At 38.2% G+C, this 27,666-nt stretch overlaps 1 protein-coding gene across 9 annotated transcripts in view; it reads left to right on the plus strand.

Annotated features, from left to right (window-relative positions):
* The window catches only part of INSC (INSC spindle orientation adaptor protein), a 131,363-nt gene that overhangs the window by 54,528 nt on the left and 49,169 nt on the right, over nucleotides 1-27,666 (plus strand). For all 9 annotated transcript variants that reach the window (XM_038138968.1, XM_038138969.1, XM_038138964.1 and 6 more), the window contains 5 exons: nucleotides 17,140-17,485; nucleotides 17,992-18,044; nucleotides 19,646-19,769; nucleotides 21,964-22,077; nucleotides 27,178-27,303. In XM_038138968.1, the coding sequence (XP_037994896.1) occupies nucleotides 17,140-17,485; nucleotides 17,992-18,044; nucleotides 19,646-19,769; nucleotides 21,964-22,077; nucleotides 27,178-27,303 (763 nt within the window). The remainder of the gene's footprint in view (nucleotides 1-17,139; nucleotides 17,486-17,991; nucleotides 18,045-19,645; nucleotides 19,770-21,963; nucleotides 22,078-27,177; nucleotides 27,304-27,666) is intronic.

Raw genomic sequence — 27,666 nt, forward strand, 5'->3', positions numbered from 1 at the left:
GTTACATTTTTCTGTGAAGTATCATGACATTTGATGACACACACGTGTGTATGGACATAAATAACATAATGGCTTCATTTGCATGTGCCCTGTCATGGTTTCACTCCTGCTATCACCAGCTATCATTCCAGGCAGCTGTGAAGTGCAGGAAAATCTAGTTCCAGTAAGGTTATGCTTGGTGCAAAATCCAGCCATATATTTAACAGCTTAAGGGTGCTGTGATACCAAGGTGATATTTCATGAGTAGAGAAAGAGGATGTCTCATTCCTCCCCAGTCTCATGGAACCAATGACACTTCTATCAATATTGCTCTTCAAAACCTCACTATGAGACTTTGACTTGAGTAGTGCAGTCTGGAATACCTCAAGCCCTCAAAACTTCCAAGTTCAGGTCAGATGTTTGTGGGGTTGCAGTGGTGTAAAAAAGGTGGGAAGGGAATAAAACATAAGCACACAACGTGGGTTGTCAGTACACAGCTGACAAAACATAGGCAGGGGATATTTAATAGATATTTAATGATGTTTTTACTGATCCAGTTGAAGTAATTTTGCAGCATGTAGCATTGATTCCCCTCCACTCCTGCCTCCTACATAGAGAATTCAATATAACTTTAAAGTGTGAAATTTTGGTGAACTGCTCTTCTTTTGCTCATGATTTCTTTATATCTTTCAATGCATGTTTTTAGATCAGCCTTAAATTAAGTTCATTGGTATTTCTTTTCTGCTCTCCACTGGAAGTGGGTGGTGTTTGCCTTCAGTACACAGCAGTACTGAGAGGCAGGAAATCAGAGACATTATCTTGTTTGGTTTGAGGAGCAGAGGTACCTATCAGTGCCTTTTGAAGAGTGTGTCTATTCAAATTATTAATTTCTGTATATATTGAAGAGGAACAATTAATCTTTCCCCAAGTAGGAATTACATAATTGGATCTTGTCTTCTGAATTCAGAAGGAAGGTTCAGCTGCTTTTCTTTTAGTTGGATAATGTTCAGTCTAAGAATGAATTTAGTGAAATAAAAAATTTTGGGGGAGGGGGGGGACACTAGAGAGTGAAACTACATTTCCCTCCAAGTTAGAGATGTCCCAAAATACACAGTGTTAAGCCTGTAAGATGTTTTAAATTTAGTATTTGGGTTTCAGCACATTGAGTCCTTCCAGGAACAGGTTTCAGGTGAGAAGTGGAATCTAAATTACACATCTTTTTTGCTTGCAAACAATGTGCCAAGTTAGCGCTGAGATTGCTGCCTGAATTTTTTGTATTAGTGGCAGCTACCGGAAAGTACATCTTGCTTGAGAGTTGAAGCTTGAAAAGCTGTTGAGCAGGTGCTTTGAAAATTTTTACGAAGTGATGAAAAGCCTTTAATAAAGCTAAATTGATTTATCTTCGTACTCTGGATAGCGATAGAAAGTAGAAATCACATAGAAAACTGGATCTATTTATTTGCTTCCCTATGCAGTGAAGTCAGTTATCTTATTTTCTGTTTACATGATGGCAGCAGAAGAGGATTTTTAATCAGACAGACACAGAACTTTTTCTTTCCCATGAAGATTTTACTCTCATAATACAGGCTGCAAAAGGGAAACTAAAAGAATATTTGGTGAATATGTAACTATTTTGAGTATGTTTCACACATGTATCTTCCCTTTGTGAGGAAATTCTGTTATGTCACAGTAATTTGTATGAAATAAATTCCTTTAGCTAAAGCTGATGACAATAACAGACTTAATATGATGCAATATTTCCTTGCCTCTGTTTCTGATATGTTTTCAAATCTGATTTGCTTGATGTGCTGTGAGGTGCCATAAGGGACTATAAGAGGACAAAAATCTAGTTCCACTCTTCCTTTAATTGGTTTTTTTTTTTTATGCAAAAGACTACACTCCCATAAAACATCCATTTATTCATATTTTGTGCCAGAGGCCAATTCATTGAACCTGAGATGTATTGCAAAACAATGGTGTTCACTACACTTCTGTGCTCTGTTAGCTGTCTTCCAGGTTCTTTGATGGCCACTAAGCCTTTATTATTGGTAAATAAATAATTAAGGAGGGATAATTGGCTTATTTTTGTGGAATGATACCAGAATGATGTGCCTTTTTTTTTTTTGGAAAACATCATTGTTCTGTTTTTAATGCACTGTAGAATGTGGAGCCTGCATGCCCTTATGAATCATGGTTAGTTAGCTCATTTGTGCCAGAAATTCACTGACAGCAATCCAAACCCTGCTCTTGCTAAATGAAGAGGAATAAATAGATATTTTGTTTCATTCTACTCATTAAGAAGTGGGAAAAGGAAGGGATCCTTATTCTGTCTTTTCTTTTTGTCATCATTTGTAATATTCTCTGGGTCTGTGTAAAAGCCACTCGGTTCTATCCTCAGGGGTTTGTAATTCTTTTCACTTGCTTCCTTGTGAAGGTGGAGATTGACACCTGGGCAATGTCAGCCGAGTTTGCTCCCTCCCTTGCTCCTCTTTCACACCTGATATTCTGAGTTGCTGTGAACAGCAGTGAGGTGAAAAGTCCTCACTAATGAATTATTTCCCAGGAAGAAGCCAATCCGTGGTATTCCTAACCCACTCATCTTTACTCTTGCCAGGAAACCAGGCTGTGTTTGTTTCTTCACCTCATTCAGTCTTGTGAAGGACCCTCCTGAACTCTTGTCTATTTCAGGTCTTGGAATCCAATTGCTTTGGATTTTATATTTTAATGAGAGTGTTCTAGTCCAGGCATTCTTCACACTTCAAAAGCAAGTCTACAGTAGTCAAAAACCCCATTCATTTCCTTTTTGCTTTTCCTATTTGGCTCTCAGAATTCTTCTCAGGATTACTTGGAAAAATTTTAGTTTTTTGCCTTTCTCCACAATTGTGTTACAGTAGCATCTGGAAGCTCCAATCAAGATGAGACCACTGTGTACAATGCTCAGTGCAAAACCAAGGAAGTGTCACTTAGGCTAAGCAGAGAAGAGAGTTTAGGAGAGAAGGATGGCAGGAGGTAATAAAAATTCTCAGAATATTAGTGGGAAAGCAAAGAGTGGAGCTCAGCTTTTGAAATTTCTGCTTGAATGTATCCACTAGATTGGTCTTTTGCTCTGAGTAACATTATTGTGGCTGGAAAGCCACACAAGTTTTAAGAAATTCAGCAAACAAAAGTCTGGCTGTGTACAGCCTCCCATCAAGTCTGTATAGATAAGTAGAGCATAAAGAGAAAAATATTGCATTGCTCTTTCTGATATGAAATTAACCATGAAGCTTACCACCTTAGACAAGAGTTGCCCAGAAAACATTGGGAAGGGCATATTATGTCACTGAACCTGTGTGGTCAGTCCAGAGCCATGGAAAAAAGGGATTTTCCTGGGTGCCTCTGTCTGTTGGGTGGTGGTTCTTGCACCATTCTGGCCCTCTTGGTACAATGATGGTATTTGTACTTGAAAAGTGAATTCTGTGACGAGCACTGCTTATGGAATGGAAAGAAATCAAAGTTGGAAATAATCCTATTAAACATCTTTTGTTTAAACAGATGTACAATCTACACCATGCCTGGGCAGTGTTTCCTTGCATCCCACAGTGCACCCTCCAAACCCTGGAATTTCACAGCAATTCACTATGCATTCAAATGTCCATTAATACATTCAAGGAATGAAATCCTTTCTTAATTGCAAAGGGTAGGAAAATTATTAATACTAGTGAAAAAAGTATTTCCTACAATTCCTTCCTAAAATTGTATGGTCTTGAGATTTAATGATTGGTTTAGAAATGGTTTGTCATAACTGTTTAAGTCAGCTTTAAACATAAGTAAGCTTTTTTATTATTTATTCTTATCTTTCTTGCCAGCATTGGATGCCAGTAGAAGACTTAATTCTAAACAAACAACTGTCTGCATTATTGCTGGAGGAAACAATACTAAACTACTTTTTCCTGCTTTCCAGTCAAAATATCTATAGCCTCTTTCTGAACCATCTTCCTCTAAGTTCCCATCCATTTAGCAAAGTTGTGTTGCACATCCATACCATTGTTTTGCAAACACAGTCTCTATTTCCATGGTGTTTGTAGTTTGGCCTGTAACAGCAATGCACAATGCAAGGAAAATGCCAGAGTCAAAAGATGAAATCAAGTTGTTTAGTTGCAAGCAAACAATTCTGGTAAGTTTATTCCTTTGCTTCAATCCATTTTATTTCATTAACGGGACCCTAGGATTTATAATGATACAAAAAAAGAGGAAATTCTTAATACATTAAAGCACTAAGTTTTTGTAAGTGGACCGAAGTAATTTCAAAGGTAATGGAACCAGTCTCCTTGTAACTAAACAAAGATTTGCTAGAGTTCTGTCCGTGAGGATGCGAATTCCCCTAGTTAGCACAAAGAGTGTTGTCAGGGAAGGCCACTCCTGTCCACACTTTCCCCAGGAATACTGTGTCAGTCTCTTCTTCTGCACTGTGCTGACAAGTGACTTCCTGCAAATGCTATCCCCAGAGCTTGAACAGCGTGACGACAGCCAAGAAAAGGACTTTGCATATGCACTGTTGGATCTTTGTCTGCAGTGGCAATGCAGGTTTTGTCACAGCCTCCTGCCCGTCTTCCAGGTATGCAATTTCCTTCTTCAGGCGCGAGTACAGCAGCTGAAGGCTCACCTCCTGCTCCTTCAACTTCTGAAGGATTTCTTCCCTTCTTTCGTTCTCATGAACAGTTCCCTTCCCTTCGGAGGAGAAGAGCAGCTGGTTGATGTCAACAGCTGCCATCAGCAAAAGGAACACCCAGAAGATTGCCATGGCAGATCCTTCCTTGGAAGAGAAAGAAAGGTGGAATAACCCAAGATTCAGATTCTCAAGGAGAAGAAAAAAGAAGCTTCACATTGGAATAAAAGCTGTTGTGTCCTTTCTAGCCCTGAAAAAAGCTGCAGGCCTGAGGAGCTCCTCAGTGTGGGCCTGTTGCTGCAAGTTCCAAACCCAGCTGCCCAAAGAGGCTCCATCAGCACGAGATGAGGGGAAAGGTGTGGCACACTGAGAGGCAAAACAGAAATGGCCATGTCTGAGGAAAGTCCAGAATTTTAGATGAAAGAGGAAACAAAGTCCCCCGGGCAGGAGGAGGAGAAGAGGGGCCTAACAAGCTGGTGCAGGCCGATGAGGGAGAAATTCCCCAGCTGCTCTGCCAGGGGGACTCAGGACAGGCTGGATACAGCAGGACCCTCTGCTGGGAGGCAAGGAATGATGAAGTGCTGTGTGGGAGCTGCTGTTACAGGACTCACACACTGTCACTTGTTCACGTGAGTTTTAAATCTCAAAAGAGTGTTTGTCAGCTCCCTCTGTTGCTGAAGGCCTAGAGCTGTTGGGGAGACCTTGGCTGAACCTGAGGGGCTGGTGGGAGCTCACTTACCAGCAGGTGCCTCTGAACAGTGGGGGCAGCTGTGCTGCAGCGCCTTCCTCTGACACCAACCTTCTCCTGTTGCCTTGGAGATGTTCCTGGAGAGGTTGGGTTCCAGGGTCATGGAATCCTAGAGTTGCTGAATTCTGGAATCCTAGGGAACCACAGGTTCTGGGGCTATTTTTTTTTTACTTTCACAGAAATCACAGAATGACTAGGTTGGAAGAGACCTTAAAGATCATCGAGTCCAACCCATGCCCTAACACCTCAACTAAACCATGGCACCAAGTGCCACATCCAGTCTTTTTTTAAACACATCCAGGGATGGTGACTCCACCACCTCCTTTGAGATGATGCTAAGCTGCAGGTTCCCAAGAACATTATCCATTCATTTCATTTTCAGTCAGTTGCTCATCTCCTCTCAATTCCAATGTGATGGGATTACTTTAAATTCTTTGCCCTTGATTCTTTCCCTTGGGGAATTTACTATAACCATCGTCAAAAGAATCATGAGTGCCACACACCCAAGCCTCATCCAAAGTCCACCAAAGAGAGAGGAGGAATTTAATTTCAGTTTTAAGGAGTGTTGGAACTACATTTCTTCATTTTAAGTTGGTGGTTCACATTTACTGCTTATGTTGCAATCCTCAGATATCCATGATTATCACCCAGAAGCCGAAGCCCCATTACATTTTAGCTGTTCCACAGAAACATGCTTTATAGCAAGGTGGCTCAGAACTCCCATTTTCAGTGGAAAAATACTGGACTATATTGTGAAAAAATTTTTGCCTCAAATGTTTATCATAAAGTACAATGCCATCATGGGCAAAGCATGATGGAAAAAGTAGTATAGTCTGAGTCTTTGCTGTTTCAAGGGGTGGCTTGAAATGGAGATACGGTGTGAGACTAGCTTTTCCTGTTGGTTGTAGTTACTGGACCTGCTTTGTTGCATTTAAACCTTCAGTTAGCCTGGCTCTCCTAGGTTCAACACCTCCATAAAGGAAAATGAAAGCATCCAGGAACACTAATCACCTAGTTTTGACTCTGCAATGTGAATGGAAAGAGAAGGATGTGTCTGAGATAGAAGCAAAATACAATATACAAGAGGCAGGAAAATTACTCTATTTAAGCTGCTGAATTTACTAAAAATTTTTTGTAGTGACTCCAAATGTAAAATAGCAACATAAAATGTTTGTGTCTAAGAAGTGAGAAAGGGTGGAATAAGATTTAATTGGAAAGCAAAATGAAGACCTTCTACTGAGGTGTAGTTAAAGGTTTGGAATCAAACAGGAGATGCCAATACATGAACCTGCCAAAGATACATAATAACGAATAATCTATCATTCTCTAGGGTAAACAAAATTACTTTATCCCCTTCCCTCTGAACAAAGGAAGTTCAGTGATTCTGTACATGGTATTTACTATTAAATACATAAAACTAGTGATGAGACAAAGGGTACTTTGAAATTGGACAATTATAAGTGGACTTTAAGTTGAAGAAAAGGGGGAGTAATTGAAATCTCAGTGTTATGCATTTGGGGGTAGGGGACAAGAAAGTCTGCAACAACCTGTAGTTTATTCTATGAAAAAAAAAAAAGGAGGAGGACCTAAATATGCTTGCTGCTTGAGATGACTGTGACTGCCTTTGCCAGAAGGATGTGGTGATGAAAGCAGGAAGCTCAGTCCTAGGCTGTATGAAATGAGACTTCTGGTGGAGATAAGGTTGTACTAATATAATTAAAAATTAGTGTTAGACTTTGTTTTCCATCAAACATAATATCAAGTCTTTCAGTAAAAAATTAATTTTACAGGAACTACAAATCTATTCAAAGCAGGGGTCTGGAAAGGACATTGTTTCATAAAAGGAATCTGAAGAATTTTGCTTGTCAAGCCTTGCAAATTAGAAGCTGGAAACATATGTTTGCTTTCTAGAAATGCATTCAAAGATAAAATCTTGTTTAAAAGGAAAGATGAAACCAAATGGGAATGAACTGGCTTTTAAGAAGTTCAGATTAAAAATAAGAAACTTCCAACCCAACTTTTACTGCGGTTCTAGAATAGCCACTTAATAGAACATATTTGAGCCCTCTTAATTATTTTTAGAGTGATTTTTAAGCCATTTATGAGCAAGTCATCTGATCTGGTTGCTTCTAGTATCAGATGTGTAGGTTTGATGGCATAGATTTCCTTTTCCATCTTCTGGCTTCTACAGAAACATATAAACCTCTGCACAAATATTGAATTTGTTTGATTAGAAACTGTGTTCTTATTTGAATGAGACCACCTAAAGTATTTTTGCCTTCTCATTCCACTGTGTTGCTACTTTTAATCTTTTAAATTTGCCTGTTGAAGGGTTACTATTCTGATGGGAATCTTAGAAAAGCTAACAGCAGACTGTCCTTTTCTCACCTTTTTTTTTTTTTTTTGACAGTTTTAGCTGCAGCTGCTTTGTAATAGATGTGAACAAGGGTCTCCAAATTTCTCTAGTCTCCTGAGTGATACTGATCTCATAGCTCTCTGTAAAATGCTTGTTGCTCCCTTCATTAAGTAATCCAGGCTTTACTTAATCAGTAAGGTTAGGACCTTAAATGAGTAAATAGTAGAAGGTGAAAGGCTAATGCTGCTGCTCATAATGTATGTCATAACTCCTTTGAATAAGGCACAGAGAGCTGTAGTGTTTGTTATTAAACTGCAAATTAAGGCAGATTTGGAGGAAGAAAAAAAACAATGTTCAATGAGGCACTAGTGCTATTTTCATGGACTCATGTTAGTCTCCAAATTAGTCATTGCTTGTGATTGTGTCTGAGCACTTCCACTGCCTGTGGCCCCAAATTATGTCCAGTGTTGTTTTTCTCCTTTTCACTTTCATTTCTAGTTCTCCCTCCCTGCCAGGTGTCTCTCTCTTGCAGCATGTTGTTCTTATAAGGCCATGAGGAATATTGTCCCCTTCAATTACAAGTGTAGCCTGAGCATCGGGAAGCAGTGAACCAGGGTGAGCTCTCTTGAGCACATTCTCTCTTGTTGCTGGCCTTGTTCACTTATCTCTTTCGCAACTCAGGAAATATGCCCTGTTAATTATGGGAATGAGAACTGTGTGTGTACTCAGGAATCTGCAATTTAAATGTGTGCTGATGGCAACATCCCTTCAAGATTATCAGCGTGCTTCAGTCACCATGTCAGATTTTAAACTCCTGGAAGAATCTGCGAGGAAGTTCTCAGTAGCTTTGTCTCATGCCATGTTCCATAAGGCATATTCCTCTTTGGGCTAAATGAAGTCAAAAGTAATGGATTCTGCCATTGTGCACAAAGCTAAGCTACTCACCTCTGCTGTCTCGTCTCTCAGGAAAATTATAATTGTTGCACTTTTCTGCAACACCCAGGCTGTCATTTGCAAAGAGATTGAGTCATAGAATCCTTCATCTTCAGCACTACTTTTGCAGAACAGTTTATCACAAATCATCAGGTAACGTGCTGAACAAAAGAACCAATACCCTTCACAAATCAATATCCTTAAACAAATATCTTCAGCAGATTATTTTTTGACCCATCCCTCATGTCCAAATTGTAGACTGGCTAAAATTGCCTGTTTCTAAGTCTGGTGAATTCCTTAAGTTGGATCAAAGCTCATTAAGTCTGATTTAAGTCATAACAGTTTGATAAATCTGAATATGCCAATATCACAGGGTCCAACAAACTTAGTGGTTTTGAAAGATTTCCTTGGTTTGCTATCTTATAACAACACTGGAAATGCAATAATATCAATTTTAGTATGAATTAATGATACTACACAAATATAAATTCAACCGACATATTTGGGTTGGTAAACATTGTGTCAATATTAGCATGTTCTTTGTTCAGCTTTGCCTAAAAAGAGGCCAATTATTAGCTGCTGATAATGGGACTTTTTTGCATTTTCCTCCTTTCTCTCAGGAATTTATATTATTTTACTATGGTCTTTAACTTTTGTGAGCTCAGTGGCTTATGTGTTTGTCAAGATAATGACTGTTTTAGCAATTTAATGTGCCAGGCAGGAAGTAAAAACTCCTCAAAACCAGCTTGACCAGTGCCTCAGTATCCCTTTACCTGATGGAGGCTGGATAGGACTGGATCTACTGAAGCTATTCCCGTGTACAGAAAGTTGGTACATAAGTTTATTGTAGAATTTTCATAAACTAATCAGCAAGCTTAGCTAGTCTGTGATTTTACAGAGTGACTTCCTTACGTTCTGCAGTGTGCCAGCAATTCTGGACTGGTATAATATTTCCAGATATCTTTAGAGGGACAACCTAAAGTGAGCATTTCTCAGAAAAATCTAAAGATCTGAGGAGAGCACTGGGGCAGCATTTAACACAAAGTTATTTATCTGGCCTTTTAAAGAGGCCTGATGGAACAACTGTAAATTCACACATCATACCTTATATATTACAAGTGATTACTGTGTAATCACTTTTACTTTCTTTATAGACTTTTCTAAAATGGTGAACTTTGAGTAATTCTGCATTATCCATTACTCACTTAATTTGGGGAAGTTGTTAGATTTTGGTAGCTGTAACAATGGCGTAATCATTGAGGCTAATTAAAATAACCCTTTCAATATAGCCTGTTAACTTTTTTAAAACCTAGAAACTAGCTTTTACCCATGTGTTCTAAAGGTTTAAATAATTCATACTAAAGTCATCTTTTGGCACAGTGAAGTTGGATTGCTGGTGTTCCATTCCTACTTCTTGGAAAAGAAGTAGGTAAAATTGAAGGGGAAAAAAAAAAGAATATCCCGTCAACCATCTGGCTCTGCGATTGTCTTGCTGCATAAAGTACAAAACCTAAATATTTGTAGGATTCTATTACCTTAGGAATGATTTACACAGTAAGTGCACTCACTTAAAAAACAGGAATCTGCTTCTTGTCTACCTTAAAGCTACTCTGTGTGTTTTAAGCTATCTCTCCAGCTAGTTCTACAAAATTTTGCCCAAATCAGTGCAAATACAATATTGTGTATCTACAGGGCTCTTTTCTGTGATTAATATCATGTAAAGCAATTGAAGAAAAATGAGCACTGTCTCTATGGCTCTTTACTCTCTCCTTCCACTGAGAGTTGAGTTCTGCTGGCCGTAGTATTGATGTGGAAATTGGCCCTGGCTATATTGCATACCCATGAATAATTCTGAAAAGATGAATTAGAAAAAAATTAGAGATTATTGATGTTCAAAGAGGGGGTGAAATTCATTCAATAAGTTGTTTGTTGCCAATTAATTACCTACCACTAATTAGAATAATAAATTTGCACACAGTTGTAAGATTTGGCATTGACTTTCACCATAGACTTATCTGGAAGCAGTACTAAATGCTATCATTAGGATTGGCAATAAATCTGTCATATTAGGTGAAAATGGATAAAAAGGCTAAGAAGCCTTAGAAACATCATTTGACTGAGCAGAAGTCTTTACACTTTATAAATACGACCACTGGAATTATTCACGTGAATTGATCAGCTCCGACTTCGACACAATGTTATAAAACATGAAACTTTTGCACTTAGTGAAACTCACTGCTAAATTGGAGGCATAACTCTTTTTCACGATAACATTTGCAATTTAAAACAGAAGTGTATATGGTGCCAGTAAAATGGTGGTAAAGAGCTTCAAGATGGAAATTTTAAACAAATGATCTAGTCATTAACTCTTGACTTTTGTGTTCATGTAACACCAACATGAGAGAGATCAGTCATTTTGATATCAATCCACCTTGTCTATCCTGAAAATCTTGATTCGTTAGTTAACAAACTACTTAAGAGATGATAGAAAATAGCAAAAAAAAAAGGAGGGGTAAGAGAAATGCTGGTAATAGAACTTTTAATATAACATATCTCTTCTTAGATATTTAAAATAGGAGTATTTGTTAATGGAAGGAAGAAATTTACCTGCAATGTGTTAATGCAGTGCAGAAATGTGTATTTTAAATGAGGTCCAAACATCTTCTGAAATAACACACGTTTAATAGTTTGTTGATCTAAGCTGGCCTCAGCCAGTGACACCAGAGGATTTTTTCCAAATGACACAATTTTTTAAAGACTATGTTTTTTTGGAAAGCACACTAGAATTCAGAGTATTCAAATTGCTTCTTAGTCAAGTTCAGTTGAGTGCTCTTGAAAACTGTGTCAAATACTTTACAACCTCCATTAAAACAGAATGACTTTTAAGAAATTTTGGAGACTTTCTCTGGGATTTTCTTCTTGCACTGAATTATTTTTACAACTGTTTTTACATTAAATGCTGCTTTTATAATGTAGACTCTAGATAAATTGCTTTTTGTCAGTATGCCACAGCTTGCTAAATTCAGTAGTTTTAACTAGTGGGTAACTACTATCTATCTATGTAGCTATACATCTCCCTTTCAAGAAGGAAATCCTACAGGCACAGGAGCTCCTGTGCCCATGTGCTGCCAAAAGGTGGGCTGGCGGGGAAAAAGTCTGGCCTGGCTAAACAGAGAGCCTTGGCTGGAATTCAGGAAGAAAAAAGGCAAGTTTATCACCTTTGGAAGAAAGGGAGAGCTCCTTGTGTGAGCTACAAGGATGCCATGGGGTTATGCAGGGAGAAAATTAGAAGGGCTAAAGCCCAACCAGAATTAATCTGGCTACTGCTGTAAAAAAAACAATAAAAAATGGTTCTATAAATACCTTGGCAACAAAAGGGAGGCTAAAGGGGACCTCCTCCTTTATCAGATGGGCGGGGAAACATGGTGACAGAGGATGAGAAAAGGCTCAGGGCATCCAATGCCCTCTTGCCTCAGTCTTTCAGAGTAAGACCAGCTGTTCTACATCTTCTCAGCCCCCTGAGGTGGAAGATGGGCAGGTAACAGAATGAAGCCCCCATATTCCAAGGGGAAATTATGACAAAAGTCTATGGCATGGATGGGATCTACCAAAGGATACTGAAGGTCCTGGCAGAAGTGCTTAGTGGGCCACTTTCCATCATTTACCAGCACACCTCTCTATAAAGAGAGGTGCCAGGTGGCTGCTTTTTAGCCAGTGTGACACCTGTCTTCCAGAAGGGCCATGAGGTGCATCCAGGGAGCTACAGGCCTGTCAGTCTCATCACAGAGCCAGAGCAGGACATCCTGGGTGCCATTGTGTAGCACATCTGGACAACCAAGGGATCAGACAGGGGTTCAGAAAAGGCATGTCCTGCTTGACCAACCTGACCTCCTCTGACAAGGGGACTCAGTGAGTGAGGGAAAGGCTGTAGCTGTTGTCTGTGTGCCTGGACTGCAGGAAAGACCTTGAGGCTGTTTCCCATAGCATTGTGCTGGAGAAACTGGCTGTTCGTGGCTTAGATGAATATTGCGTGTGGCAGGACGAGGGCAGGGATTGTCCCCTGTGCTGGGCACTGGTGAGGCCACACCTCGAGTGCTGTGTTCTGGGCTCTTCACTTCAAGAAAGACATTGAGGGGCTGGAATGAGTCCAGAGAAGGGCAGCAGAGCTGGGCAAGTGTCTGAGCACAAGTCCTGTGAGGAGCAGCTGAGGGAGCTGGGGGTGTTCAGCCTGGAGAAAAGGAGGCTGAGGAGGAATAGATCTGTTTTTGTTACTGCCTGAAAGAAGGATGGAGCAAGGTGTGGGCTGATCTTTCCTTCCAAATAATCAGTGATAGGACAAAAAGAAATGCCCCCAAAGTAACCCAGGGGGAGGTTTAGACTGAAAATTAGGGAAAATTTCTTCACTGGAAATGTTGTCAAGCACTGGAATGGACTCCCCATGAAGTGCTTGAGTCACCATCCCTGGAGGTATTTAAAAGCTGTGTAGAAGGGGCACTTAAAAGCAGGATTAAGTGATAGACCTGGCAGTGCTGGGTTAATGGTTGGACCTGATGGTGTTCGAAGTCTTTTCCAAACTAAATTATTCTATGATTCTATAAACATCCAGGTTGAGGCAGTTACCTGGATACTTTTCCTCAATTAGAGAGAACTGTGGGAAATCACACTAGTAAGGTCTCTTATGCTTGAGCAAATCTTGTTTAATGTATTTAATGACCTGAAAAAAATAGTAATAAAAGCAGGACAATATGAAACTGTAAAATTCTAGAAGAAATTATGTGTTAATGAGCACAAAGTAGTACATGTCAGGAGGTAAAGGGAGCTGAAGCACAATTTCTTTCTTCACATGTATAGTGAATACATTATTATCACTCATGGTAGAGATTCTGAAATCAAAATAAGTATATTTTAAGAAAGGTAAAGATGAAACAGCTCCCTGGAAAACACTTTAGTGAAAAAAAATTAAGAATTGTTGGAAAATAGGGACTGTAAAGAAAATGTGTTTCAAATGTGTAAATTTACTTGAATCTTTTATATTGTGTCCCATTTTCTCCATTACATCTTGGGACATAGGGAAACTGGAAAAAGCTTTTTGAAAAGGTGGGAAGAGTAAGTGACTGATCAGAGGGTTGGAATACTGTTGTAGGGGGTCAGAGTGGATAGACTGAGTTTGTAAACCGTGTAAATAAAATAACCTAGAAAAGATGGGGTAGAGCAAACAAAATAATGAATTGCATGAAGAGGGTGAATACAGAACCATCATTTCATTTACAATATCTCTTAAAACATAGCAACTACAGTGTTTGTGTTCATGTCTCCAGGCAGCAAGTTTAAAATAAGCAATAAGACACTTTTTCATACCAAAAAATAAACAATGTGAGACACAGCCACTAGATGTTGCAAAGGCCAAAAGTTTAACTGAGTTCAAAAAGGGATTAATGGCTACTTTTGTTTCATGAATTGTAAAAACATCCTACTCAGACACAACTTCTGGCTGAGGAAGTTCCTAAACCACTAATTGCCAGAAGATGGGAAGGAGGGGTTGCTCAGCTCTTGCCACACTTCTTATAATCTTTCCTTATGCATCTCCTAATGGGCATTTTGGGACCAGGATAATGGGCTAAACAGAGTTTGTTTGTTTTTTTTTGTCTGAACCATTATGGTTGTTTTTATTTTGTAGGCGTAGGTTTTATTTTTTCAGTAATGGGGAGACAAAATGAAAATTTCCAACTTGTTTTTTGAGCTCTGTGAATGCCATCTGGAATATGATTTTTAATAGCTAATTAGGGATGATCACACTTTTTTGTTTTCCTCATTTTAATATGTAAAAATGAATCTACAAATTCATCTGCAAAATGCTTAAGATTATTTTTTCTACATACAGTGAGATTTGGATGAAGGTGAATAATTTATGTATTTCATTTGAGTGATAATGATGTGTGTCTAATTTAAAGGACAATGTGTTAGAAAAGCTAACAGTAAGCAGGGGGAGTTTTCTGTGGTCCTTAGAAGGAAATGAATGGTATCATTTTTTGCTCTTGTCAGTTAAGGAATATTAAGTTTCAGTGAAAAATATCCTACATTCTACAGCTATACTTCTGGCAATTAGTAGGAACAGAAGCAAACAAGGAGAATTTCTTTAACATCAATGCTTTTTTTTTTTTCCCCTTGTGCAATTCTTACTACTTTTTTTTTTTTTCTCCTTAGGGTGAAGAATGGCTTTTGGGGATTAAAGGAAATATGAATTAATTTTTTTCTTGTTTTTTTTTTTTTTTTTTTTTTTTTTTTTTTGTTGTTTTTCTCCTCACTTTCTATTCTAGTTTTTTTGGGTTTTTTTTGTTTTGTTTTTTTTCCATGTGAATTTATAATGTAGAAGTTTATTTCTATTTACTAAACAGAAATTTAATTAATCATCACAGTGCACTTTGGAAATGAAAGATACATTACTCTGTGACAAATGAGTTTATCCTGTTCTGCATGCAAACTATGCACATGGTTATAAATCATGGTCTCAAACTTCTAAAGTTGTTGTTTTTGTTTATTAGGAAACCTTGCTTCAGATCCAAAAAGGCAATAAGGAGACTACACATAGCAAAGAGAAAGTGGGCCTCAATCGATCATGAAATGCAATTACACAATATTCAGAGCTGAGTGAAATAAAGACCTTAAATAGCAGTAGCCTGTAAAGTTCAAAATTAAAAGTAGTTTCATCATATATTGTGAAAAGGGAGATTGGATCAATGAAACTGATCTATTGTATCTTGTTTGCTGTCAATTTACATGAAATGATACTCAAGGTGAGCCTCCTTTTCCTGTATATGTAAATACATTTTGTTTATTTATGGAATATTACTAGAGTGGTCTGGCAGGAGATTTCTGGAGTTCAGCTGGTGCTCATGGTGTAAATGGAAGCACAGGATTTGAAAAAGGCTTCCACCTGGTCCTCCTCAGCTTAGCTAATGTGATTGCAGATTTTATTCTAGCAGCAAGGCTTTATAGAACAGCACAGAATGTTACTGCTGAGTTGCAATAAATCAGTATATGAATTAAAAGAATAGGGGCTTTCTTTTTTTGTCCTTTCTGGTATAGTATCATAAAATCTGCACATGTATCCATAAGGTAAACAACAATCTACTATGACTAATCTGTGATATTAACTGTAGGATACCAGTAGAAGTTTGAAAAAATAGCTAAATCCATTTTCTCTTTCTTTCACTTAATCTAATCTCTTCTTTACCTTTCATTTTCAATTATTTAGAAAATTCTAGTATGGTTGGGGATTAAAATATTTTTATTAGGATCTGGGTGCCTTATAAGAAAAAAAAATTAAGCATCTTCATCTCGACTCTATGAAAGTTGTGTTCCCTCAAAAAATGAGTCTGAATCAGTGCAACTTCTGCCTCAGGTACTGCATTTTACTGGCTGGAGGGTGCATGGGCACAAAATGCAGGCTCACTGCCCTTGTGTCAGGGCACACTTGTCAAGGAGCTTTTCAGCCTTGCTGTTTCACGTCATATTTGTTGTCGTGTAAAAAATGCGCTTTGGAAGTCAGTGTGCAAATGTACAGAGAATCCAGCTTTAGCTTCAGGGATTATGGCATGAAACAAATATTGCAGTATTGTTCAATGTCTTGTTTTGGCTGCATAAGTTTGGAAGGGCTTTGGAGAGGTGTGGCAAGGTAAAATTTTAAGCACTGGATAGGCCCAGTGTCTAGGAAAACCTGACAGTCCCATGAACAACAAGCAAACACACCCATAACTTTGCTCCTTCTCCCATGTAAACTCTGAACTTACAAGAAACATTTTCCCCTAAAAACGTAATCCAAACTTCTTTCTACTTATCTCTAATATCCATTGATTTTCCAGACATAATTTTATAGCAGGGAGTGGTATTTGTGAGGTCCCCAGGACAAAGGAGGAGTTGAGAATCTGACTCCATGTTCTCAGAAGACTGATTTATTATATTATGATATTGTATTATATTGAAGAATGCTACACTAGAGCTGTACTAAAGAATGGAGAAAGGATACAGAGAGAAGACTTAACAAGAATGATGATGATCAAACCCTTGTGACTCTCCAGAGCCTCGACACAGCTGGCTGTGATTGGTCATTAAGTTAAAAAAATTCACATGTTGGATAAAGAATTTCCAAACCACATTCCAAAGCAGCAAAACACAGGAGAAGCTGAGTCTTCTCAGCTTCCCAGGAGAAAATCCTGGGCAAGACGATTTTTCCAGAAAATATGACAGTGACAGTGGGATATGTGGAATAAAAGTGATTAGAAATCCAGAACTTGCTTTTGGAAAAAAGAGCTAAATGTGTCACTGTGTTACTTACTGCAAGCAAATTGTTCAATTATTTGCCTTTGGTCAATCAGTTGCAACCTAGGAGTTGGTGCAGCTGTGTGGTGCTGCTGGTGGTTATTCCAAGGTTGTTTTGGCTTACCTCATTCTTCTCTCTGTTCCTCTGCCTTCCAGCATGCACCTGATCCAGGTGGACTCTGTTCAGCGGTGGATGGAAGACCTGAAGCTGATGACAGACTGCGAATGTATGTGCATTCTCCAGTCCAAGCCCATCAGCATTGAGAAGGATGAACAAAATGAACTCATCCTCTCCTCGCAGTACAGCACTTGTGATAACTTGCAGCTCCTGCTGAAGAGAGCTTGGATCATCAGCACAGAGCTGACCAGGATTGCTCAGAAGCTGGAGAAGAACAGGTGGCACAGGGTCCACAGCATGACAGTGAGAGTCAACTGCCACGTGCACTCCATGATAAACGAGTACAACACCTTCACCAGGAGCTCTTCAGAAGAAATGCACCAGGTGAGAGAATGCTTTAGCTGATGTGTTCCTCTTGCTTTTTGAATTTTTATTAGATTGTAATAATTACAGCTTGCTTTAAACAATCCATAAAAAATTCTTACATACTGGTACTGGTCCCTTGTTTAAGACTTTCCAATCCCTTTCCAGCAATGGAAATCTTCTTGACTTACTTTGGGTCCTATTTTATTATGGGCTATTCTAAATGCTAATAATGTTGACAAATTGCATGGAAAAAATGTTTTGCTTTCAAGGACTACAGGACTTAAGTATTTTGACACCCCATCTGTGGGTTCCTTTGCATTTAAAATGTAGAAAATGCTACTTTTTTTGGTAAACCTCAATTTTATCTCTACCAGTCTTATTCAGAAAAGTAGATGAAGGGTGCTCATATGAAATATTATGTTTTGAGAGGGTTTTCAATTAACAAAGAAGGATTGTTTATTTTTGTAAAGCAATTGTGTGTATGGATATAACTTTAAAACCACTTTCTTTTGCTCTCTCTGCAGCTTGAAAAACTCTTAATAGACAAGTGTTCAGAATTTACAGCATTCACAGAAAGGTAACTTTTGTAGTTGAAATATGAATTTTGCTGTTGTATTATGTTGTAGAACTTCTAATGAGAAGCACAAATCCATAGGCACCCCCTCAATTGTTTGAACTAGGCTGCTGTAACTCTGCAATGCTTTTTAAGTGTTAATCTCTGGTGGATGAAGTGAGTTGCTCTTACCTAAACTGCATCCTAATGAAAGATGGGATCTGCTGTTGCACAAAGAGTCTGATATAGACACAAAGTTACACACAAGTGGATTTTTCATGACTTTTAGACATCAAGGGAGAAAGTCTGGCTGTGACAGATATTAGTGACAAAGTTCCCTTCTACTTCTGTGGAGTCAGGATTTCAGCTGATGTGAAAACTTGGATTTTGAGACTCGTACTACTTGTTCCTGTATGAACATATCCATGAATTGTAAATCAAACCAAAGTAAATACACATTCCTTTAAATTGTAGTTGTAGGTTTACTCATCTTCCTGCACTCTGGAATGTTGAGACTGGGAAATAAAAATCTCTGTAATTCTTCTCATGCTATTTCCGCTTTCTAACATAAGTAACCTATTTCCTCCAGCACAGTTCAATTACTCTTTTCTGGTTTACTTTAAATATTGTGCAAGTCATTCTCTTTTGGGGATATCATCAGGGAAAAAGCACCATCTAATTATCAGGAAATAACATTTTTTGGAGCACTATTGCTTTGTGCCCAACCCACAGAGCTCACATTTGTGTTTTATATTTTATTATAAGACACACAGATTTAATTATGAGCTCCAATCTCAAAGTGTCTGCCCTAAATCAATCCTCTCCCTTCTTGTCTTTTTAGACAAAAAAAGTGATATAGGTGTCTGACAGACAGATAAAGTTGAAAAGGTAACCTGTGTGCACATAGAGGCTGATCACCCAAACTATATCTTCCATTACAGTGGCTTGCCAGAGTGGAAGATGTTTTGACAATACAAATGAATGAGTTTCTATGAGGAAATATTTGTTATTTCATTTGAATTGTATAAAGTTTTCCATCTCTATCTCATTTCTTCAATGACAGCCAAACATCACTGGTTACAGGATAACTGTACTAGCTCTGTAAAGGTGCTTTATGTATCTTTCTGTAGAGAGGGTCAAATTTTATTTTTGATTATGCTGTTTAACTCATCTGGGCACACATTTCTTGCTTCATCCTTACGCTGATATCGTTAAACTATGACAAAGAAGGTAAAGAAATGAAATACTCTAATATTGATTATGAAAGATGGGTGGATATGCGTAGCTGCAGTTGAAATGCAGGCATCCAAGAGTGAAACTATCAGCATAAGAGGAAAAGGGGAGTGCTGCACTGTATAAACACACCACATCTGCAGCAAAATTTGGCCTGTAGTCTGTGAGGTAAATTGGGATCCCAAAATTCAGTAGTGTCCATCCTTTCATGCTGTATTTACTCTGTGTAGACAAAGCTTTAATTGAAGTCTGGAATGACACTAATGACACAAAGACCTTGTGAGCAGCTGAATTCCAATTATATCCCGTGATGAACACGGGCCTCACCTCTGACAATCAGGTCTTTTCCATCTTTTTTTTTCTTCATTCCTTTCCCATCTTTTTCTTTTCAGGTGCTTACAGACTGAAGATGAGGAGATACTGAAGTCCATGAAATTGTGTGTTAATGAAACACTCACGACTGTGGCCCAATATTTTGGCCAGTTGATAGAGCTGGTTTTAACACAAGAGGCACAGGTTAGTTTGTAGTTGAAAAAGCTCCAAACCAAAAAGGTCTTCCAAAATTGTTGAATCTTGAGGGCAATCATCCATTAAGGATCCAAGACTGGGTTGCATGAAGCTTCTGAGAAACCTGATCTAGTGGAAGGTGTCCCTGCCATGAGCATCCCATACCAATGAGATGGCAACTAAATTATTTTAGAGGCCCCTCCCAACCCAAGCCATTCTAGAATTCTGTGATTGAGGAGGATTAGAATTACAGCTCTCAATTTTCAGCGAATTTATGATCAAGAACTCAAATATGTTACAATGAGATTAAGGTGTTTGCATTCTCAAATTCTCCAAAAACCTCAAATCCCAAACAAAATGATCTCTTGGCTCACCATGTTACTTATTTTTCCTGATGTCTCTTTCTTACAAGGCATTAAATGATGACTTCTGGTTGTCCTTTCCAGCCTTACCCATTCTGTGATTCTGATTCTGTGAAATACACTGCGTAATTTTTGAGGCTGCAAATGTATTAATTTTTTTCCATTGGATCATTATTGAAATAATTGCAATTTCCAAGTCTAGACAACCTTTCCCCTTTCCCCTTTCCCTTCTTCTCACATAATAAAATCTCAAATGTAATTCTTCTCAAATAATTTGCCCATGTTTTAGAGGTGATGTTAGGCTGAAATGTGTTGTTGCAGCAGAAAAAGAGGAGAGGCTTAGTGAGCACAAATAGTTAAAAAGTATTTTTTACATTGACAAAACAAAATTAATGCATGCTATTGGTTAAAATCTAACATAACCTGATGTGTTAACATGGCAAAAAAAGTTATGGTGGTTTCAGAAAAATCCCTTCTAGTTTTAAAGGGTTATTACTAGGAGGTGAGAATATCCCAAATATATTTGCAGAATTACAGTCAAGCTAACAAGTTACCTCCTAATGCTATTTGGTTGGGATTAAGGAAAACTCCATGAAATGTATGAGTTGAAGTGTGTAAATATCTTTGCATATTTCAAATTCAGTGAGTAGGTTGCCATTGTCAAGATGTTTATTCATTTCAGTCTGAAGAGAAGTTCTTCACTGCTGATATTTCTGTCTTTGGGCATCTTGGCACCTACTGACACACCTGAAATCCTCCTCCCTTCTTTTAAGGGAGTGGAATTATTGATGCCACATCATCTTGTGTGTATTTGTGTGGCTGAAGGATATAGAACTCATTAAGAAAAAATATTTTATGAACAGTTTTCTGAGCCATTCAGTCAGGCTGTGTGCCCACTTGTGCCATAAAACTGCAATGTCTGGGGATAGTTTGCTGCTCTGAAGCAGACTAAGTGTCTGTGTGAGAGATTTCAGATCAAATTGTGTAAAGAGCCTTTTTTCTAATCAGTGTATCAGGATTTAATTCAGGATAGGTTCATATCAAATTGTGGACTCTTAAGCTATGTCTTTTGTGGAGCATTTTTCTAATGCATTATTATGGAGCATTTTTCTAATGCTAAAGGTGGAAGAACAGAGCCTCTTAAAGGCAAGGTAATTGAATTTTGTATAAATAACAGTGTGAAACATGGGATACTTCCTTGCATTTGTTTCCAAGTTGGATTAAATACAAAAATGCTTACCTTCCTCCTCCTAGAAAATATAATTAATTACTCTAGTGGTTCTATGTCTTTTTTCAGAAACATAAAATGAAATAGACCTCATGTTCGTTTCACAGCTGTGCTTCTCTAAAGCTGCACTGACACAAATCCAGAAGCAAGGCAATTTTTTACAAAGATGAAAAAATATTTAATCTATTTCCTACATTGGAGAAATAAACTATATTTCTTTATAAGAATGTCTATTTGTCAGTGACGTTTTGACTGAGAGTAGTGATGAAAGCAGACCCTTAGAAGGTACTGTACGACAGGGCGTGGCAATATTGCTTGTAAATAAGGTGGAAATCTTGTATCACCATGTGATCCAGCTTCTACACTGACTGAATTGGTTCCCTTCTGGAATTTCTGGTTCAATCCCAGAACCAAACACAATAACTAAATATTATTAATATTTACTAAATAGCTGGAGCGTTCCATACCGCTTGTTCTTGCGCACAAACCCATTGTCTTGCTCTGTTAATATTTATTTTTAAATATCCGTGCCCTTGGTTCCATCTACTCAAATGCAGTGATAAATGTGTGCTGTCAGTCTGACTCCCCCACTTTTTTGTCCTGTGTCCCCCAGAACCTGCTGAGGCAGGTAGAGCTCTCGGGCAGCCTGTACGCCATGGAGTCGGCCATCAGCAGTTTGTTCAGCCTTGCCCAGGAGGGAGCTCACCTCTGCCGCATCATAGCCAAGGTAAGGGATGCATGGAGTAACCCAAAGCAAATTGGCAATACAGGAAACTCATTTCGCTAAAGAGAAACAAAATTTATTCAGAGAAACTGCTTTTTTCTCTTGTGGTGCTTTTACAAGTCGTACTCTGTAGAGTTTACCACCACAATTATTACGTTAGAGGGTTTTCTTCTTAAGAGGGCCCCATCCCCCCCCAGGTTTTAATTTAATAATGCCCACTACCTGTGCAAGCAGCTTCAACAGGATGGTCAGCTCTAACAGGCTTCTCAGCATAGCTTCAGTTGCAGTTGTCTTTGTGCCATCTGAGGTATTATCACTCCATAATTTTGGGAACTTTTGTAGTGTCTCTCCTGACAGTACTTTTTAAATACCAGCCATGGAAATGGAGAGAAACTTGACAATGGACTGTAGCAGACTGTGCAGAGAAACAGCAAGACCTCTTCAGCTGTGTGTACTGGGGGTTAGAGATAGTAATAAAGATGCAAATTTAGAAATGCTTTGCATTCATTATTATACTTTTACAAAAGACCTGTCATTGCAGTTCCTTGTGTCAGTGTATGTTCTCATTTCCTGAGTAGTTGGTGCTAACTTTTGGTATAAATGAGTCATTCTGTCAAGATCCATATTACTGGAAATCCCTGCAGAGTTTGCACCTTCGAGGACACTTGGATCTTCTTGAAGAAGTGAGAATGCTGGGACATGGTGTCTTGTTGAGTATAGGATAATCACAACCACAGGGCATTCAGAAAGAGGAAAACCTCCCTCCCCCAGCTACTGCTTGTTGAGTGCTGTGCCAGTTCCTTGTCCCACTCAGAGGCAGGGTTAGACAGCAGTGTTTAATTACTTCAGGTGTCCCCTTAGATGGGTATTTACACCACAAAAGGTACTCCTCTGTTCTGAAGGCTGAGAACAAGTCAGACTCAGGAACCTGTAGTGGATTCTGTCAACTGCCTGAGAGGTTTAGTTTTTTCTAAATTGGTATTTGAGCTCCACTCAGTGGTACCCAAAAACAATGTTAAAATGTTGAGTATTGAGGTAGTGCAGAATTAACAAATTAAAGAAAATTGGTCTTGGGCTTCTTATAATTTTATGGCTTCCATAACAGTTTAACTTAGCAGAAGTGAAGTCTGAGCTTTCATAAATCACTAAGTTAATATATTGCTAAAACCTGGGTGTGTCACAGGTTTACAGCTGAGGAAATGCATCCCCTTATGCAAAGAACCCTAAGTGGAGTTTGGCCGCCAAATTACAGTGGTGATTGCATTACCTGTGCTGTGCCTCTGCCTGCCCTGTGCACTAGGAAATGCATTTGTCCAGATGGACCATTATCCTTCCCCCTCTGCACTGCCTCAATTGCCTGCATCAGTGACCAAGGGGGCAGAGGAACTGTAACAGACCAGAATTTCAAATGGGTCAAATGGGTAAAGAACTCTGTTCAGACAAAGAAACTTAACAGCACTGAGCTTTGCTTGCTTTGGAGGTTAACTTGCACCTTTCCAAATAAAATATGCTTTTATTTATTGTTTGCAGACTTTTTGGAGTTTTCAGTTTTTGATCAAATAACACATAAATGTTCCTTGTGCTGTCATTCAAGTTTCACTTGTGGCAGGTTTCACAGTCTCTGAAGCAGAAAGGAAGAGAGGGGCACTGGCTCTAGTTAACTATGACATGAATGGTTGGCTATGACAGTAAAAATTCAGGGTGATTTCCAAACAAAAAATAAACAACAACAAAAATCTGAAATTGTTCTCAGTAATTATGAGGTTGAAAAATGATTGAAGTCATGCAAAGGTTTAAAAATCTTTCATAGAATCCATAGTTCCCTCAAGAGCTGTCATAGTATCCTTGATAAAAACTAGCCAGAGAGATGGATTATTTGTTTACTGTGAAAGCAAAATTTAAAAAAATTTGTCCATGTAACCTTGAAGTCTTACTCTCCATGACAAAGTGTGATCTTGTGGAACACTGCTGTTAGGTTTTTTCCTGTCCCAAGCTATAAGGTACAGCCCTAAAGCAAACCAATCTTGGAGGTGCAGAAAAAAGAACCAAGATAGTGTTGTAAAGCTACAATATTACAGGAGCTGGTCTCTCATTTTACAGTTTGGTAAGGGTTTCAGTCATCTCTCTCCTTCTCCCCCATCCCTTGCTAATATTTTACAGAAATTAAAGAAATAAAATGCTCTATGATGAAGCATCACCCATAATTTTATTCCACCTACAGGCATTCTTTGACACTTTCTTTTTTAGCATGTAACTTTGTAATCTGCTGTGAAAAAATCATGTTGCTGACTCACCCTGGCAGCCAGTAGTAGTTCTCACTAGCTGTCAGAGACATCAAACCTGAGGTCTCTAACAAAAATGAGTAGTAGCATGGACAAGATACGAAAATTAGTATTACTTGGAGCAAATGGGTTATAAATAGATTTGGATTTGTAACAACCAGAAGAATTGATAAAAATGTGTTTATGAGTTACAATAAATAGGTCATAGAGTGATACAGAAAATAATTTTTTAAAAAATAATTTTACTGATGATAGAGTCCAATTGCAACTGTGCTGAACAGAGTGCTGTGATAGTAGGCTTGTAAAAGAGAAAGGAACAAAAATTAAGATATTCATACCTCATAACAGCCCCCCTAGAGAATATCTGACTCTTGGAATTCCTTATGGCCTTACAGCAGGTCATTTGCTCTGAGAAGATTCTAATGCATCTTGCCTTACCTTCTTTATATTCCAGTTCCTTTTCTAGCAACTATTTATGATGAAGATCTCTTTGGAGATCATCTGTCAAGATAATTATAAATGTTGTCAAAGCCTTGATGAGTATTTACTGCACTTTTTGTCATTTCAGGCTGAAACCACAAAATATTCCACCTTAGAATTAGCTGCCTTTTTGCTTCCCTTCTTTATTCAATCAATCCACATAGTTTTGGTGATTGTATTTCAGGTGATTTCATTACCTAAAACTAGCCCTTCTGAACAGCATCCCACAAAATTGAATTCCTGTTAATCCAATACGGGAGAGAAGTAGTACATCACATGGTAAAGCAAGTGTCCCTCTCTTCCCCTGAATGTTTACCCACTTGACCAGTTTATCAGATGGAATGGTTTGGCATCATTGCAAAAGACACAGGGGATGAATCTTGAAAAGGGTGGTTAAATTCTGAGAAATGCTCTGATCCCAGTGAGGGGACTGGTTTTGACAAGCCATGGAATCAGGCTCGGTATTTTCCACCCGTCCAATATTTCACTAACAGATATCTCAGTTCATTACTCACGGTCAATATTTTACAGCTTAGCAATGGCACACGGGGCACAAAATAAAGAGTAGAGATCTCCTCCTGACAAGTGCAGTGATAAATCACTTCCTGTCCATCAAAGGCAAAATCAGGGCACCCATTTGGCATGGAAAAAGCTTAAAGCAATGTGCCAACATCACTTGATCATTACTAGATTTATCCACAAACTTCTGCTTATTATGGCTAAAGCAGAGGATCAGATCATCCCTGATTCAATTGAACTGTGGGAAAATTCAAATAGATAATGAAATTTAAGCAAAAAACCCAACTAAACTGTTCCCTTTGGCTTAGGAATGACAGTGCAACAGCTTTTCCCCTAAATATCAGTATCCTTTTGTGGAAGGAAAAATATGACAAACTTTTTTGTTAGTGTAGCCTCTTCTTTAATTTAAAGGCTCAGAAATATCTTTCTGCATTAGGCTATATATAGCAGTACTAAATATAAAAGAACAGACACACGAATACTTGTTGCAATTCCAGAAATAAGTTTTGCTCCTAAAAAACTTCAGTGAGCCTATTGTTTCCACTGATGCCACAGAAATTCCATATATTTGTGCAAAGACATGCTCTAAAACTTCTATCTGGAAAATATGTTGAAGAGTTAATTTTGTCTAATTCTATATGACTTAGTATAAATTTTTTGTTAAATTGAACAGAGGGCTTTGCTTCCTCTATTATTCTCTACTGTATTCAAGCAAAACTGGTACAAAAATATAGAATTCTGAAAATGAATAAAGTCTGAATTGTAGCCCAGGGTTTTAAGTCAGTATAACCTGTTGAGCTTTCGAATAATGGTTGAGGACAAAATGGCTGAGGCAAAAATAGATTATTTCTGTGAATCTAAAAATATTTTTAACAGTCTAATGAAGCAGGCTTTTAAAAAAGGTGTACTTTTCACTTGGTCCATGATTTCAACTATTTTAAATTTACTGCTGTAATCTGAAAACTTTAGGCTGAGCTCTTTCATCTGTCTTCAATAATTTAAATGCTTTCATCTTCACCATATGTCTGATCCTACATCATAAAAGGCATATGTAGTCTACCTGATATCACGACATTTTGAAATGGAAAATAATTTAAAAAACCCCACCACACACAAAGTGCAGCATTGTAGGCATTTATTTATATATTTACATTTGCTATATGAAATTTGCTAAAGCTCATATTTACAAGCTGTATTGGAAATTAATTAAAGATAGCTACTCCAATATGAACTCAAGTCTTTGCCACTATAATATTTAAAGAAAAACTTTTTCGGAATGCAGATTTTATTTGTTAGAGGATGAAGATTTGGATTGTATCTGTTTAGAATTTGACACCTATTTCCACCTGATTTTCAGTACCTCTTCAAACATATCACTTTCCCGTTCATAATTTTAGCATTAAGTAAATTTTGTGTGGAGCTCAGAAATGTAGAGGAACGAGAAATATACAGTAACAAAAACCTGTTTTATACTAATAATGTGGCTGAAGGGTCAGTTAAATGTTACTCTAATTGCCACCTATTGATGGCTCTTTGTAATTTTTGCAGGAATGTCAGGTTTAATTTAAATGAAGCTTGTAACTGGTAGGAGTCAATCACTTAAGCACACCTCCTACTGAGGTTGTATTACTTTTTCATCACTCACTGTACAAGCATTAATCCACTTGAGTTCTCTGTGTGAGCTTAACACTCTCTTTGTTGGTGTTGTTCTGATAGCTGTTTCGGATAAACTATTACAGGAATCTGCTCCCCATCCCAGTCTTGATTAAGTACTAAGGAAACCTCGAGTCCTACTGTTCTCATGGCTGTGTTTCCCCTACAGGAAGGAGGTGTCGTTGCTCTCTTTAAGATCTGTCGCCAGGATTGTTTCAGGTGCCTTTATCCCCAGACCCTGAGAACTCTGGCATCAATCTGCTGTGTAGAGGAAGGGGTGCACCAGCTGGAAAAGGTAGGCACTTCAGGGCTCCTTACTGACTGTGACATAAAATAGAGAAGCCCTATCTTTAACCTCTTCCAGAAATTGATGATTTGGTGGTGAATTGATACTGTGTTCCATACTATGCTCACCTTTTCTGTGCTGAACGCATCTTCAGTCTTCAACATAATAATCTCAGCAATAGCATTATCCTATAATCCTTGCACAAATAACCTTTTAAAGTGAGGATAATTTTGTAAAACAGGTAAACATGTTAGCAACTACATCAAAAAAGGAGAACAAAACCTAGAGAAATTATGTTTTCTGGACTTTCTAAAGCATTTAGAAACTCCACAGTTTCAAATCATCCTTAAAAGATAGAAGGCTTTATACCTC

Source organism: Motacilla alba, chromosome 5 (assembly GCF_015832195.1).
Source record: "Motacilla alba alba isolate MOTALB_02 chromosome 5, Motacilla_alba_V1.0_pri, whole genome shotgun sequence".
In the NCBI taxonomy this organism is placed as follows: domain Eukaryota; kingdom Metazoa; phylum Chordata; class Aves; order Passeriformes; family Motacillidae; genus Motacilla; species Motacilla alba.